Source organism: Colobus angolensis, unplaced genomic scaffold (genome assembly GCF_000951035.1).
Source record: "Colobus angolensis palliatus isolate OR3802 unplaced genomic scaffold, Cang.pa_1.0 Scaffold81, whole genome shotgun sequence".
In the NCBI taxonomy this organism is placed as follows: Eukaryota; Metazoa; Chordata; class Mammalia; order Primates; family Cercopithecidae; genus Colobus; species Colobus angolensis.
Genome location: NW_012121932.1, coordinates 8,107,051 through 8,122,397, shown reverse-complemented (window position 1 = coordinate 8,122,397; position 15,347 = coordinate 8,107,051). Strand labels below are relative to the sequence as shown.

At 35.6% G+C, this 15,347-nt stretch overlaps 1 protein-coding gene across 5 annotated transcripts in view; it reads right to left on the bottom strand.

Moving 5' to 3' along the window:
• Positions 1 to 1,659: 1,659 nt before the first annotated feature.
• Positions 1,660 to 15,347, bottom strand: part of MARK1 (MAP/microtubule affinity-regulating kinase 1) — a 148,544-nt gene continuing 134,856 nt past the window's right edge. For 2 of the 5 annotated variants that reach the window (XM_011929463.1, XM_011929464.1), the window contains 3 exons: positions 14,038 to 14,202; positions 12,807 to 13,058; positions 1,660 to 4,319 (listed from right to left, as the gene is read on the bottom strand). In XM_011929463.1, the coding sequence (XP_011784853.1) occupies positions 3,965 to 4,319; positions 12,807 to 13,058; positions 14,038 to 14,202 (772 nt within the window). In that variant the 3' untranslated portion in view covers positions 1,660 to 3,964. Of the gene's footprint in view, positions 4,320 to 8,320; positions 8,366 to 12,806; positions 13,062 to 14,037; positions 14,203 to 15,347 lie in introns of all 5 variants that reach the window. The other 3 variants (XM_011929460.1, XM_011929461.1, XM_011929462.1) reach the window with 3 other exon arrangements.

Genomic DNA, 15,347 nt, shown 5'->3' with positions numbered 1-15,347 from the left:
CAGAGGTCATTTTGTTTGTTTTCCTCTCAAGGATCATTGTTCTTCATGGACTAATAGCCAAGGTCTTAAAAATTTTTATTCTGATGAAAACATTGTGTGAAATTATTTCATGTATCTCATCTTGTTTCTTCATTGTCTCAGGTGGGAGAGTAAATCTGGTACTTGTTACTCCATGTGAAGTGAAAGTGGAAATCTTAAAATGCAAGCTGAAAACTTGAATCCTATGCCAGGAAGCTCTGCTCCCACCAAATCATCTTTCTTACAGTCTGTGAATCCTATACACGACACCTTGTTTTTTTTGAAGGGGGAGGGGGGACAGGGACCACTCTGTCACCCAGGCTGGAGTGCAGTGGCATGATCTCAGCTCACTGCAACCTCTGCCTCCTAGGCTCAAGCGATCCTCCCACCTCAGCCTCCCAAGTAGCTGGGACTATAGGTGCATGCCACCATGCTGGGCTAACTTTTGTATTTTTTGTAGAGACAGGTTTCACCATGTTGCCCAGGCTGTTCTTGAACACCTGAGTTCAAGCAATCCACCCACTTAGGCCTCCTAAAGTGTTGGGGCTACAAGCATGAGCCATTGCACTCGGCCCATGATACCTTGTTGATACATCTTTTGAAATGTCTCTCATATACCTTGTTGATACATCTTTTGAAATGTCTCTTTCCTTTTACCTTTTTCCACCCTGTGTTAACCATCCCACATCTATGCTTTCATCCATGCTTTATTGTTTTAACCTCTGAAAAGATCTTCCTGCCTCTAATCTTTAATCCAGTTCATACATTTCTATGATCCATTTTTTTTTACTGCTATTTCCTAGAACCTAGACACTAATGTACACTGACACTCAACAAACTTGCTGAATTAATGAGCCATTCTTTAACAACCAATTTATTAGGTACTTCCTTGGCGTAAAAAAACCTCCTAATTTCTCCCCTCTATCCATAGATCAGGTCCAAGCTGAGACTGCCAATTGGTGCTTTACATAATCAACTATTCATCAAGCTATGTGAACCCTGCCACTTCCTAGAATATGTGGTTTATTTTTAACATGTCTTAGAGCTATTACTAACTTGAAGCCTTTTTTCCATCTGTAGGATCTTTTCTATTGTCTCTTAAAGTTTACCCACTCTTTAAATCCCTTAGAAGACCTGTCTTTCCAATGTCCATACAGAATTCACTCTTCTCTGAATTTCTATAGCATCTATTATCTGTGCTTGTTTGAGCGCTTTCCGTTTCCTCTGTGTGTCTGTGTGTGTGTGTATGTTTTAGTTGTGCATATATTTACATTTATCTTTTCGAATGGAACAAAATTTCAAAGAGTTGGAACCATCTTTTATAATTTCTTTTATGTATCTTAAGACAAAGTAGGTATTTCAATAGATATTTTGAAAATGAAGGCAGAGGTCATCTTGATTAATTTGCACAGGCCAATGGAATCACTAGTTTACAGTAAATTGGCCTTGCTGCTCACTGTATGCTTCCCCGCCCCCCGGCCCCACAGTGGAATGATACTGTTGGTGAAAATCACCTCAAAATAAGGTCTTTTAGGTTTTAAATAAAATTCTATCTTAGAGAATATTATTGAATCAAGGTTCTGGAGTATATTTAATCTTATTCTTTTCATTTAACAAATAAAATGCTGTGCTCCAGTTTCCACAAAATAATTAATTTAATATAAGGGATGTCATATCAAATAATATTTCAACAGAAGCCAAGGAAATCCTGGTATCACATAGCCAGTGAACATAAACTGGTATTTATTTATGCAAACATATTGCAAAATTCCTCTAAATCTTTGAAAATATTTGTTGTCATGAACACATAAAATGAAAAATCTAAAGTGAGTATCAAGATTTCATTTTTAGTTCATAAAAGATATTGAAGTCAAATTCCTTTCTACAAACACAGAAGAGTTGGCCACAGTGAGAAAATGTAAAAAAAACCTCAGTTTCTACCGTGGAAAACACAGGAGGTCTATTTTTTTAAAAAAGTATTTCAGTGACAGGAATTCCTATAAAACGATTAAATATTCTTGTCATAATGACAAGAAACCTTCATAGCTTCAATAATCTTGAAAACCTTCACAGCTTCACCCTTTGCCAACTAAATTTAGAACACATACAATAAACTCCTCATACAGAATACTTTTGTACTAGAAAACAGGTAATTCACATTCTGTTAAAGAGCAAAAGACAAGTGCTTTATTATGAGAACTGTTCAAGTAAAATTTCAGTGTGCACCAGTGAAAGTGAATCAAGATTTGCATCAATTTTTTTTGAATGAACACTAGGTTAAAAAGGGGCTACACATTTTTTTTCAAACACCACCCTTTGCTAAGGCAAAAAACAAAACAAAACAAAACAAAACCTCACTTAATTTTAGAACATAACTGTTACAGAAGAAAGCTACATCACAGTACAGTACAGAATGTAAAATTCACCCTAGTCTGGAAGCCATTATGGAATGGCACATCACCTACACTTAGACCTTCTAATGTAGGTTGGAATTACAGTATTTATCACAGCTTTATTTTCTTTAAACTGATAAAATTTGAATACACTTTCTATTTTTCAGGAGTGTGCAGATGGGGCCCATATGTTGATATTACAGTAATTACAACAGTAAATAACATTGCACAGTCAACCTCCAAGGCTAATTCAGTATAAAATAACAAGTATTAAAATGTACCTTTACTAGTGGTTTTACATCGCATATATCACTAATTATGAAAGAAAAGTAGGCAAATGCCCAATCACAACGCGGCACATTATAGGCATAATGATGTGGAATAAATACAAGAAACCTGGCAAAATATTTAAAACAAATGAGTTACATGGGAACAAACTCAACAACCACATAAGCATAAATCAATAATATACTGTTATAAATAGTATGTTTTGCTCACAAGTCTCTTAAGTACTTACAGATATTACAGTGGCAGGGGTGAATAAAGAGGATAGAGGAGAATGAGGCAAATGTTTCCAATGCCAGTTAATTCCTGAGGTGGCATTATTTCTTAACTGATGCATTGATCAACACTGTAAAGATGAGTTTGTGCTATGAAACAGTCCCAATATTATTATATTCCCGCAATTATATTGTGGTATTCTGAAGGCAGCAAACCTACGTGACAATTTATGTTATAACAGCCAGATAAAGTATGTCTTTTTTTCTTTTAAATTTTGTTGCTACAATTAGCAGTGGGTCAGAAAACACTTCAAAGTTCAAAAGAAACTTGATGTAGATTTAACTTTTTCCCCAGTACTTCTTAGTTAGCTCAAGGCAATGCTATTATTCAATTTCATGTACTTGAATTTAAAAACTCTAAGTGCCAACACTGTAAACATTTTGTATCTTCTCAACTAAACCTTGTGGGATAACAAGGAAAAGAGCAAAGATAAGCAGTAATAATTTTGTGTATAATAAAGCTGATCTATTTTTCAGCTTCTGGTTTAAATTTAAATATGATTTTAAAACAATTTTTAAAGGTCCATGCTAAAACTTTGTAAAGACTATTTCTATGCACTTTTAATTCTGGACACAATTTTCAAAATTGCATGATGGAGGTAAGACTTTAAAAAACCCACCAGAATGTAAGTAACAGGGAAGAACATTTTCAAATCAAAGCATCAAATGTACATTCATGTGCAGAAATCTAGACAACTATACAAGGTTTTAAGCAATCGTGTTTTATTATACAATTCTATGAACAGAAAATGAACAGAAATACACAATATACTTACCTGTACATGTGAACCTACTTTTTAAGCTACAGATATTTATTATAGTTCATACTGACTTTAATTTTACAGTTCATAACTATGTATAACCTTATTGCATTAAGGGCAAATTCTACATGGGGAGATTCACAGGCAGACCACATTAGGCATTACCAGTACATTCAAAAACTGTACCTCATATATGTATGTATCTTCCCTGAACCTGTAAATTTGGACTTCTTTACAGCTTAAGCTCATTTGCTATTTTTGATGCAATGTTCTTAAAGGCGATAGATGTCCCGGATATTCGCTTGAAGCGGACGCCATTAAGTGACAGTCGTGGCAACTTGCAGACTTCCATCTCCCACTGCACGAGGCTATCCTGTCTAGCGTCTCCATGGACACAGAAAAGCAAAAATCTCTCTTTTTGCTCATAATCACAGTTATTTGCATCTAACACTTTTCGTATTTCTCTCATCATGTCATTAGGGTCCATTGAACTAGTGGTCTTCATACTCCATGTGAACCGCAAAGAACGCGGCTTAGAATCTTTACCCTCTTCTTTGTCTCTTTCTTTTGGTTCCCCTGATGTACTTCTGGAAGAAGAGGGCAAAGGGAAAGAATGAAAACAAATATTTCACTCAGCAAAGAGATCAAAACGCACATAAAATGTAAGTGGTCATAATTCAGTGCCTAATAAAACTACCTAATTTGCAGACTACCCTCAGATGGATGCAAAGATTTATGTTACCTTGCTGTTACAGAAACATACCTCAAGATGCCATCTGTTTTGACTTTTAATATTGTCAATTTAAAATAGCATTTTTCTTAAATATAAGTGGCTTGAGGGAAACAAGTCTGCAACTGAAAGTGAAGAACTTAATACCTTCTTCCGTTCCATATTTCTCTGTTCAAGCACACACAAAATAGGGACCACTAATATTCTATTTGGAAATACACATTTTTGAAATATAAAAAAATATTTCTGCCTTTTTGGATAGGAGGAATATAATAATTTCAGAGGGAAAGATAATTCGTTTACCTGATAAGGTTGAGAAAGAATGTTGTACTGCAATCATGTAAAGACGTTAGATTATAACACACGTCTCAATGTCCTCCAGTGATTTCTCATTTCACTATCCTTAAACAGTCTACAACGTTTCCCATGACTTGCACTCCAACTTCTACTCTCCCCACCCCATTTCCTAGAATTTTTCTTCTTCCTCAGTCCTATCAGAACACAATGGACTCCATGCTATTCCTGGAACACACAGGTTATGTTCTTGCCATAAGGCTGTTGCACAGACTGTTCCCTCTGTCATGAATGCTTCTCCCCAGATGGCTGTGAGGCTAACTCCTTTACTTTTTTCAAATCTCTGCTCACTTTCTTCATGAGGCTTCCCTTGACCGCCCTACTGTACCCTAACTCCTATCCTAGCATGGCCAACCCCTCTTAGCCTGCTTTAATTTTTCTCTATAGCACTTACACATTCTAACATATTATTTAACCCATTTGTTAGGGTGTTTATTGTCTGAGTCTATCATTAGATTGTAAACTCCAGGAGGGCAAGGAATTTTGTCTATTTCATTCACTGATCTATCTCAGGCATCTAGAACTGTGCTGGGTAAATAGTAATCATTAACATATTTGTTAAATGACTAAATCTCACTGAATTTTACTTATTGCAGGCATCCCACAAGTAATATGGAAACAAAAAACCTATTTCAAATAGTCATAGAAAGAAACCTGCATAGCTTCATCAAAGTTAATAAATCATTCATGATACAGAAAATCCTGTAATTAAATTTCTTGAACAATTATCCAAATAGAGATGTTACATTGCAACTTGTTAACATATCTCACTTCTGTGATTTAAGAAAAAAAAAAGTACCTTGAAAGGAGTTTATAATCTACTGCATAAATATTTTAAATTAATATATATACATTTTATATCAATAGTATAATGTATATTCATGTATAATTTTATATATATTATTTACTTTATTTCCAGGTGTGTGAGCCTAGGTATTTGAGTCCCCAAAGCTCTGCAGACTATGCAGTCTTGAGAAAATAGGGAAAGGAACAGGTAGAGAAAATAAATTTCCAAAGACTACTAATAAGTACGGGAAGTATGTACTTCATGTTCTCTATTTTTCTCTTTTTGCCCACTGAATCTAAGCCATTACATCACAGGCCTCTTAGGGCTTGCAAGCCAACCAGAGTCATTTACCAAGGTCACATGTATAATTCTGGTGGATTCGGCATGCTGGAAGGGACCTGAGAGATCAGTTGACTGAGCACTCATTTTAAAGATGGAACTGACGGCCGGAAAACTTAGAATTACTTTTCTGTGGTTCACACCTGTAATCCCAGCACGTTGGGAGGCCCAGGTGGGAGGACCATGAGGTCAGGAGTCTGAGACCAGCCTGGCCAACATGGTGAAACCTCGTCTCTACTAAAAATACAAAAATTAGCCAGGTGTGGTGGCATGCGCCTGCCATCCCAGCTACTCGGGAGGCTGAGGCAGGAGAATTGCTTGAACCCGGGAGGCAGAGGTTGCAGTGAGCTGAGATCGTGTGACTGCACTCCAGCCTAGGCAACAGAGCAAAACTTTGTCTCAGAAAAAAAAATAAAAGAAATAAAAAAATAGTTTTCTGAAGTTATAGAGCTAATGAGTTGAAAAGTAAAGACTAGAATTCAGGGGTATTATTCTAAGTCTAGTTTCCTTCTATTCCACCTTAAGATGACTTTAAGACAATAAAATTTTTTTCTGCATGGTCTCACAGACATTGCCACTGATGATGTCAATTCTAGAAAGCTCCTGGAAATGTAGATATTAATATAATAACAACTAACATTTATTGAGTATTTACTAGGTGCAGGAACTGCCCTAAGTGCCTAAAATGTATTAATTACTCATTTACCCCTCAGAACAATCCTAGGAGGCAGTCAGAGTGAGGACATGGAAGCACACAGAATTGAAGTAACTTCCCCAAAGCCAAACAGTAAGGTAAGTGGTAGAACACAGCTGAAACCCATGCACTCTGGCTGAGAACCTGTACTTCTAACCACAGTATCACCCCATCTCTCTGAAATGACAGAACCTCATTATAACTGGCTTGATCCCACCTATGTTCCTTGCTGTTTTTTTTTCATCTGTAAAATAGGCATTTTCACCTAGTTGTTGTGAAAATTAAATGACCAGAAAGTACTTTATAGTTAGTATTCAATAAGTTAGTTCAAAAGCAAAAATAGAACCAAACCCAACAACCACCAAACAAAAGGGAATGTGAAAAGTATTGTGTAAACATTTATAAAAGATCAGTTACTAATTCTTATAACGCAGTAAAATTATGTAGTTATATCAAAAGGATAAAAATGTAACTATTAATGGCCACTTGCAACGCCACACACTACTAAATGTCTCAGAGGGAAATTTAGTGGAAATATAGGATGAAATGCAAGGAGGGGCTCAAAAGTGAAGACTAAGTGAGGGAGAGACTAAGAACAAGTCCTCCATGTTTATGTAAAAGGCAGAAGACAGTGAAGAATATTTGTCTTGCTCCCCTGTGGCTCCGTACCATGGTGACTCAGGTACCTAACTCTACAAAGAAACATTTCAACTATTATTACTAAATATAAATATAGCACAGTTTGTTAAAAAGACTACACAGGAATGCTATAGTTTTCCCAAAGTTAATTATGTTTTATATTTTAAGTAATTTGAAAAGTAGAAATCAAACTGGGGGCTTGTGTTCAGCTAGTTACAATCGTTTCTGAATGAAGCCAGAGTCTTTTGTACTGTGGAATACTTGTTGGTTGTAAAATTTATGTTGCAACCCTTAAGGCTTGTGTACACTCAAAATAAATTAATGCCTTCATTTCTTAAATTTCCCATTTGTAAAATATTAACACAAGTACTAACATGTCCATAATGTGGTCCCTAGAACAGCAGCATAAGCATCTCCTGGGGACTTGTTAGAAATGTAAATACACAGGCACCTGCCTCAGCCCCTGAATCAGAAACCCTGGGTGTGGGATCCAGCAATCTTTTTATCAAGTCTTCCCTGTAATTCTGATTGTGCTCAGGTATGAAACCCATTGCCATAATGAATATACAAACTAGCATTAAATGTCAAAAAAAGAAATCACCAAAAGTATGGCAGGATAGAATTTTTAAATGTGGTCAAACACTGAATTCTCACCTAAAATATATAAGTAATATCAAATCTTCCTTCCCTGTTCTGTGTTATTTGTGCTATTTGACTCAGACTAATTTTAGTTACATTACTTTAGTGAGAAAAATATCAGTACATTTAATCTATTAATTCTTCAGCTTGACATACTTTATAGAACAGAAAGCCTATTTTTTTTTACCAAGTACACAATTCAAATGCATGTTTGGAAAACAAACTTAAAGTTGACTGACTTGAATGCTAGGTAACGTTATGAAAACCCACCCCAATATAAAAATCTAAAATATGCATGCTATCTAGTTATTAGATCTATTCATGACCATTAAGTACTTGAAGTATTTCAAAAGTACGTTTTCACACACAGGGACCTAGCAGCGAAGTATTAATAGTGGCTCCTCACCTTGAGGTGTCGGTTCTGCCACTGGCTTCGCCTTCACTTGGATCCCTCAAAACAAAGTGAAGGTTGAGATTTAATGATAAAAGTAAAATATATATCAAGAAAACCTATATCTAAAATTATTTTAAAATTAGCTTGTTGAGCAAACTTCTACTATGACAGTTTTCTATTTCTAGTCAGTCTGAGACTATTTCTCATGTTTTTCATCATAACCGCATGTAATTTATCATTTATTGAGCGTCTACTCATTTTTGTCAACAGGCAATATAAGGTGAAAGTTTAGAATTGTTTTTCATAATCTTCCAATTCCCAGCCACAATTCATTTGAAGTCATAATTTATCTTTTGGTTTAGTTTAATCTAAAGTTAAAACTACTTAATAATTATCAATAGCAAGATTCAACTTCAAATTTGTAATTATGTATAATTTTAGTAGTCGCTCAATTTAGAAAATATATACATTAACTTTGTAGTTAGCAAATAAATACCAATTTCTAAATAAGCAATTTCTCTTAGAAGTTATGCTAACAATTCATGCACATGATAAAATATCACAGCAAATTAACAGCCTATCCATGTAGGCAAGTCTAAAAACATGGATTCAATCTTAAATAAAAACACTAACCTTACCTGGATATCCACCTGTGAAATAAAACCAGGAAAACACTACTAATTGTTCTGAGTTGCATGTAATTAATATTTTTGAAGTCTACCAAAATTTTAATGCTTCGCTATTTTTAAAGGTAATTAAATATCTTGTGATAGAGGATACTATTAAATGGTGGGAAAAATCACCAACTTGAATCCTTAAGTTAATGTTGTCTTAATGTTTTAGCCATTCCAGAAACATTTCTATTATTTATGTAAAATTATGCAATAAGAATAAAATCAGTGGTACTCTCCTATCCCCCAAATTAATAAAACATACCCACATACCAAGCTCTAAAATTTTAAATTGTTCTTAAGAATATGAATGCCTTATGCCTCTCAGGGTCTTTAACTAATACAAGCCTTTCTTAACAAACATATTATGAAAAAAAATTTTTTCTATCTGAATTTAAAAGAATACTAAAATGTATTCTCACATTCAAATGTAATTTCCTAAATTTCTATTTTTAATAACTGGCATTTTCATTGGGAAGAATAATAAAAATGCAATGCCATCTATACAAATCCATTTTTATTATAATAGCACATTGAAATAAATAAAACATTTTTTAGCAGGCTCAAAGTGAAATGTACATTTTCAGTTACATGTAGATGAACTGATACACACAGATGGGCAGTGTATCAACTTGGCAAGCAAGACAGTAATGCTGTCGACTCCCACTGCTAAGACAAAATTCCTTTAGGAAGGGACAAAAATCTCACTGGACTTTTCTGTCCCATTTATATTATGCTCTATTATTCACTATTAGCAAACATCTATTCCACAGCTGCCAAACTTAAAGCATTAGGAGTGAAATGTCCCTTAGACTCTATTTCCTCTGCTATAATTGACTGAAATCGCGATTGACCCATACCCTGTTCCTGCCTACCTGGATGCCAGCAGGAACATTGGAAGAATTTCTGCTATTGGCAATTGTTTCAAAGAGCCCAGGAAGTCTGCTTTAAGTAGCCATGGTAGGAGGCAGATGGGGCTACAGACGGTGCACCTGGCTCTAACAGCATATGCAGCACAGCATGCTCTCTAACACTTAACACTTAAAAAACAATTACCTACACATAGCAATATATACTCAACTGAACAAATTGGGTTATTCCCTATATAAGAATGAGCTATGGTTAGAAAATCATAAGGTTTGGTGTAGAAGTGAGCCATGCAGGTATTCAGGGCAGGGAATTGCAGGCAGAAGGAATAGTAGGTACACAATGCCAAAACAGTGCTTAATGTACTTGAGGACAGTCTGGTGCCTGGGTGGCTGGTGTGGAGGTGGCAAGAAGAAGAGTGGGAGAAGAAGAGGTCAGAGCAGAAATGGATGGCCAGGTTACACAAAGCCCCACAGGCTATGGCGAGGGCACAGAATTGTATTCTGAGCAAGGCGAAAGCTAATCAGGGGCTTTAAATCTAAGAGTGACATGATCAGATTGACATGACACTGCTGAAACAGAAGAGGAGGACAAGGACAGAAACTAGCAGAACCTAGCAGAACTATGAGGAGGTGAAAGATGAATAGTGGTTCAGAGTATGAAGGCAGTGGCGGGAGTGATGGAAGCAGCTAAATTCTGGAAATGCCGTGAAGGTAAAGCCCACACAAATTGCCAATGGATCTGATGTGGTATGAGGAAAAGAATTGTCAAGGACAACTCCAAGGCTTATGGTCTGAGCAACTGTAAGGACAAGGCTGCTAATTCCTAAGACAGTGAAGAACGAGGGAAGGATAGGTATGGGAAGAGGAACGAGAGCTGAGTTTTGAACATGTTCTGTTTCAGAGTCTATAATGTATCTAAGTGGAGAGGCTGAGCAGCAGTTGGATGTAAGAGTGTGCAGTTCAGGAGAGAGATGTGGGCTAGAGATACACTGGGGAGTTGTTCACACAGGATGGAATCTAATGTCATGAGCCCGACTGAGATCACCAAGAGTGTAAGGAAAACCAGAGAAAAAAACGTGTCCAAAGACTGAGCCCTGGGGCATTCTAATATTTAGAGGCTGGGGGAAAGGCAAGGGAATCTGAAAAAAGCCAGTAAAGAAGTCTGAGAAGCGACAGCTAGCCTGTGAGGTAAGAGAAAACCAGAGCCAAGCAAGGGAAACACTTTAACTGTGTAGAATGTTTCAAGACAGTTAAGTTGCTCACAGGAAGGCAGGAGCCCCATCAGTCTCACTTGCTGCTGTACAATAGCGCCTACGAAAGGGCCTTGCATGTAGGTCTCCACATATGTGTTCAATGACTATATGGCAATCCTTTATCAGACCCTCCCAAAAGACCAGCTCTAAGGCACTTTCTTGCTTTGACATTCTATCTCCTGACTTCCTTTCTACAGTACTCTGTTTCCCCTAGTCTAAATTTTTGTTGCAGAGTTAAGAGAAATATTTTGCACAATGCTTAATGCATAATTAGTAATCAAGCACTAAACTACAAACCTATTTTTCTTCACTTTAAAATTAATTCTGGCTTAACCATGAGAAAGTACTGGCTTTTTGAAATGGCCTTAAATAGACAAATTCCAAAAGCAGAAACTACTGATATTCTGACTAGTACCCTGCAGATGGCCGGCTAACACTGTGATCTACCTTCCATGCTGACTCTGTTGGTGAACTTTTAGTTCTTTCTGTAGCAAGTTGTCATGCTGCATAGTAATTGCCCAAATGGTACAAAGTCACTGACTGATAATGGTTAGAAATTTATGTTACATTTGAGGCTTTAAAAGTTTTTAATTCAGCTATGTGATACTGGGCAAACTGATATATGAACCAAGTCTATAAATAGCTCCATGATAAGGCAAGTAAGACTGAAGCTGCTGCTTCTCTTTTCCACATCCACTCTTTGAAATCCTAGGGACAGTAATAACATTGGAAGCTAAGTATTTAATTAGTATTTCTTAAAGCAAATATAATTATTTCTTACCCATCATTGAAGGCTCAGCTGAAATGATTATATGATAGGGTGCCTTCACTGTCTCCCTAGATAGAAACAATTCTATCTTCCTCTGGAATCCAGCATGTTGCCCACACTTTTTAGCACATGTTCTGCTTTATATCAGAGCTAGTTGTTTGTCTGCTTCTTACAAGACTATAAGAATCTGGAGGGCACAGATGCTGTCTTACCTATCTTTAGATTCTGTTCTGCACCTAACACAGCGCTTTGCTTGTCGCAGGGCTTAAGTAGGCATTTAGTGGGACACAGGAATAGATGAAATTGACATCCGCCTGCATTGTAGTAGTAACTTGTATCATCAATGTGCACTGTACATGTATGCATAGTAAACACAGTAAGTATGCTTACTTTTTAGAAAGTATAATTGTATTGTTTAAGTAGATTAGACCTTTACTATACATGTATTCATTTTGCGTTTACTATGTTGTGATGATAAGGTTTTATGATATAAAATTACATAAGTGATCTGTGACTCTGGTGTGTAGGCTTTTTATGCAAAGAAGAAAAAAATGTAAATGATATATTATTAGTAAGCAATTTAAAAGTATTGTCAAGATAAATCTGATGGAAACATGTAAACTCACTTCTTCTCAATCAAGGCTTTCAAATATAAAAATCTTTTGTTAAAACACACATTTTTGAAGTCAAGTTTTTGTTCTTTCCATTTTATTTTACAGATTTTTAAAATCTCATTTTGTCCATTTTTTTCTTTCTCTCTCTTAAGGAAAAATACTTTATGTCTTCCTAGATTTTTTTCTTCTAACTCTGTAAAAGAGCAGCTCTAATGAAATGTTATGAAACCATTTTAGAAAATTACTATAAAGATTAAAAAAAAGTCAAGTTTCCTTCATAATCTCTAGAGGAAACAAAACATGACAGTACATTGGTACTGACCTGCGAACAAATTTGGATGTGATTTTGCTTATTATACCAGTTGATGTTCCCCTTCTGGCATGTGCAAATGCACCCGTTTCATGGGATGGTGAAGCAGGTGGCCCATTGTAAGCAGCGCTGCGTCGCTCCCGGAGCTGTTCACCATGGAAAGTGCTTCGGCTTGAGCTCCCTCGGGGAAAGCGGGTCCGGTCTGGAGTCGCAGTACTAATACTGTGAGCAGATGGGGAAGCAGCAGGCACTCTCTGGGTTGTACTGCTGGGACAAATTAAGATATATCATTTAGAATAATGACAGGAAAACCTTTCACTCATGCTAAAAACTTGAAGCAAATAGCTATGGCTACTTCTTTTGGCCCTACTTTATTTGTTCACATTAGAGATGTAAGACACGGGTTAATTTTATTTACTGTATCATTGGAGAAGAGTAAAATTTCAGTTTGAAACTAGGTACCTTTTGTTTGGTCACTAAAAATTAAGAAATGACTGAAACAGGGACACAAATATAAATACTTTTCAGTATCAGGAACGCCAAACCAGGGGTACTGCAAATATTTTTAAAATATTCTCCTGAAATCACTTAGCAATCAATGTTGAACACAAATTTTATTGTTTATTAAAAAGGCTTTGAATAAAATAATTTCCTATTTCTAATTTAGGCCTCAGTGATGGTAAATCACATGGCACTACCAATATGCCCAACAAATCTAACAGAGGGTTAAAATGCTCAGATGTACTGAATTTGAGAAATCTTAAAATAGAAAAATACTAGAAAAACAATTACAAAATTTTATATCTGAACAGGCTCTTTGAGTTCATCAGTTTCATTGACAGGAAAACTGAAGTCCAGTTTCATTAAGAACAAGGAATTGAGCCTGATCATTATCCGTGGGTCTCAACTCCCAGTCTAGTGTTTGTTTGTATGTGTTTAAATCATAACAAAATCAGTTTACCTAAATGACAAATTAAGCAGCAATTCTTAACTTTATGGGGATGGACGTAAAATCAAATCCTTAAAAAAATTCCTCTAGAAAATGATTTAAGTTATATGCAACATTTCCAACAACAGCCAAAGTACATAGAAAGTTTATGTTACAATTCAATTTTTCTTCCATTACAAATACTGAATCTTATTAGAAAAGTCTTAACATGATGGTGACTATCATGTATTTTCACATGGTGCTATATTTTTAGAAATTCTTAATGAACAAAATGAGATGTAACCAGCACATTACCCAGGCCGGTAAGCTTCAGAGCCGTCTTTAATGGTTGGCAGTGTGACTTTAATAGGATGACCAGAAGTGGACATGGACTTCTGGTGGCGGGGTCGTGCTGAGGGGACAGCAGAGGCCACAGAAGAGCCTGCAGAAGATATGCTACTCACAGACATCTCCGTAAGGCTTTCGCCATAAAGCAGTTGAGAAGACCATGGAAATGTAAAAAAGAAGAAAAACTGTGGTTTACTACAATTTAAGAACTATATTTTTAAAAATCTAAACTGACTAACACCTTTCATGACTGAAACATTTGAAAGAAACTAACATAGCAGCATTATTAATGACTAAGAAAACAATTAATATTCTTATGAAAAGTATACAGGGTGAATTTATCACTATTATCCATGAAAAAAAAATCTCACACACACTTTATGTATGTAAATGTGAGAAAGTACAAAATTATTTTTGTGGATATACAATAATTTCAGATAAAATTATTATGACTAGAGTCATTTTTTACTTCCCCAAAATCAGTTTGGTGTGATATGTTGCTGTAGTTCGTTGTCCATTATTCATACAATCAGAATTGATAATTATACCAAAAATATTATCTCTGGATTCATCAAAACACTTTTAGATCATATCATGGTCAATAGGTTAACTGTTGCAGATTAAAGGAGCTGCAGCTTAAAATTTAGTATAAGAAAAATCATAAGTCTGAAATCAATTTCCAATTATCTTATGTACAAAGAAGATACATTTTTCTTTGTATGCCTTACAACAGCACTTACTTTACATTCTTATTAAGTGAGAAGAAACAAATGTGAGAATGGTTTGTACACACTACTGAAATGACTCTAGGTGGTACTAAGAAAATAATTTCATTAGAATAGGCTCCATGTCTTTGTACTATATTGATGAGTAGTCCTTGTAACTCATGATAGAAAGAAGATACATTTTTTAAGTAATAAAAATAATATGATTTATTATTATTTGAAATAAAACACTTTAAAAATTATGTGGTTCTGAATGATGAGAAATAAGATGTCCACATTTTTTTCAGAGGGAGGAAAATAAAGCCTTTATTCAGATGCGGTAATGACTTGATGGGAGGTGAAAGGGAAGGAGGCAGCAGGTGCACAAAAGAAAAAGATACAAATTATGAAGATGAAATTAGGATGGTATATGATCTGCTTTGTTACAGAAAAATATTTACTATCAGAGTTTACTCAGAAATTGGCAGGCAAAGAGATTTATTTCTTGTTTTCTCTAAATGTTTTCCCATCTTTCTATCCTGGCACAGGAGAGATGTCTCAGTAAGAATGGTT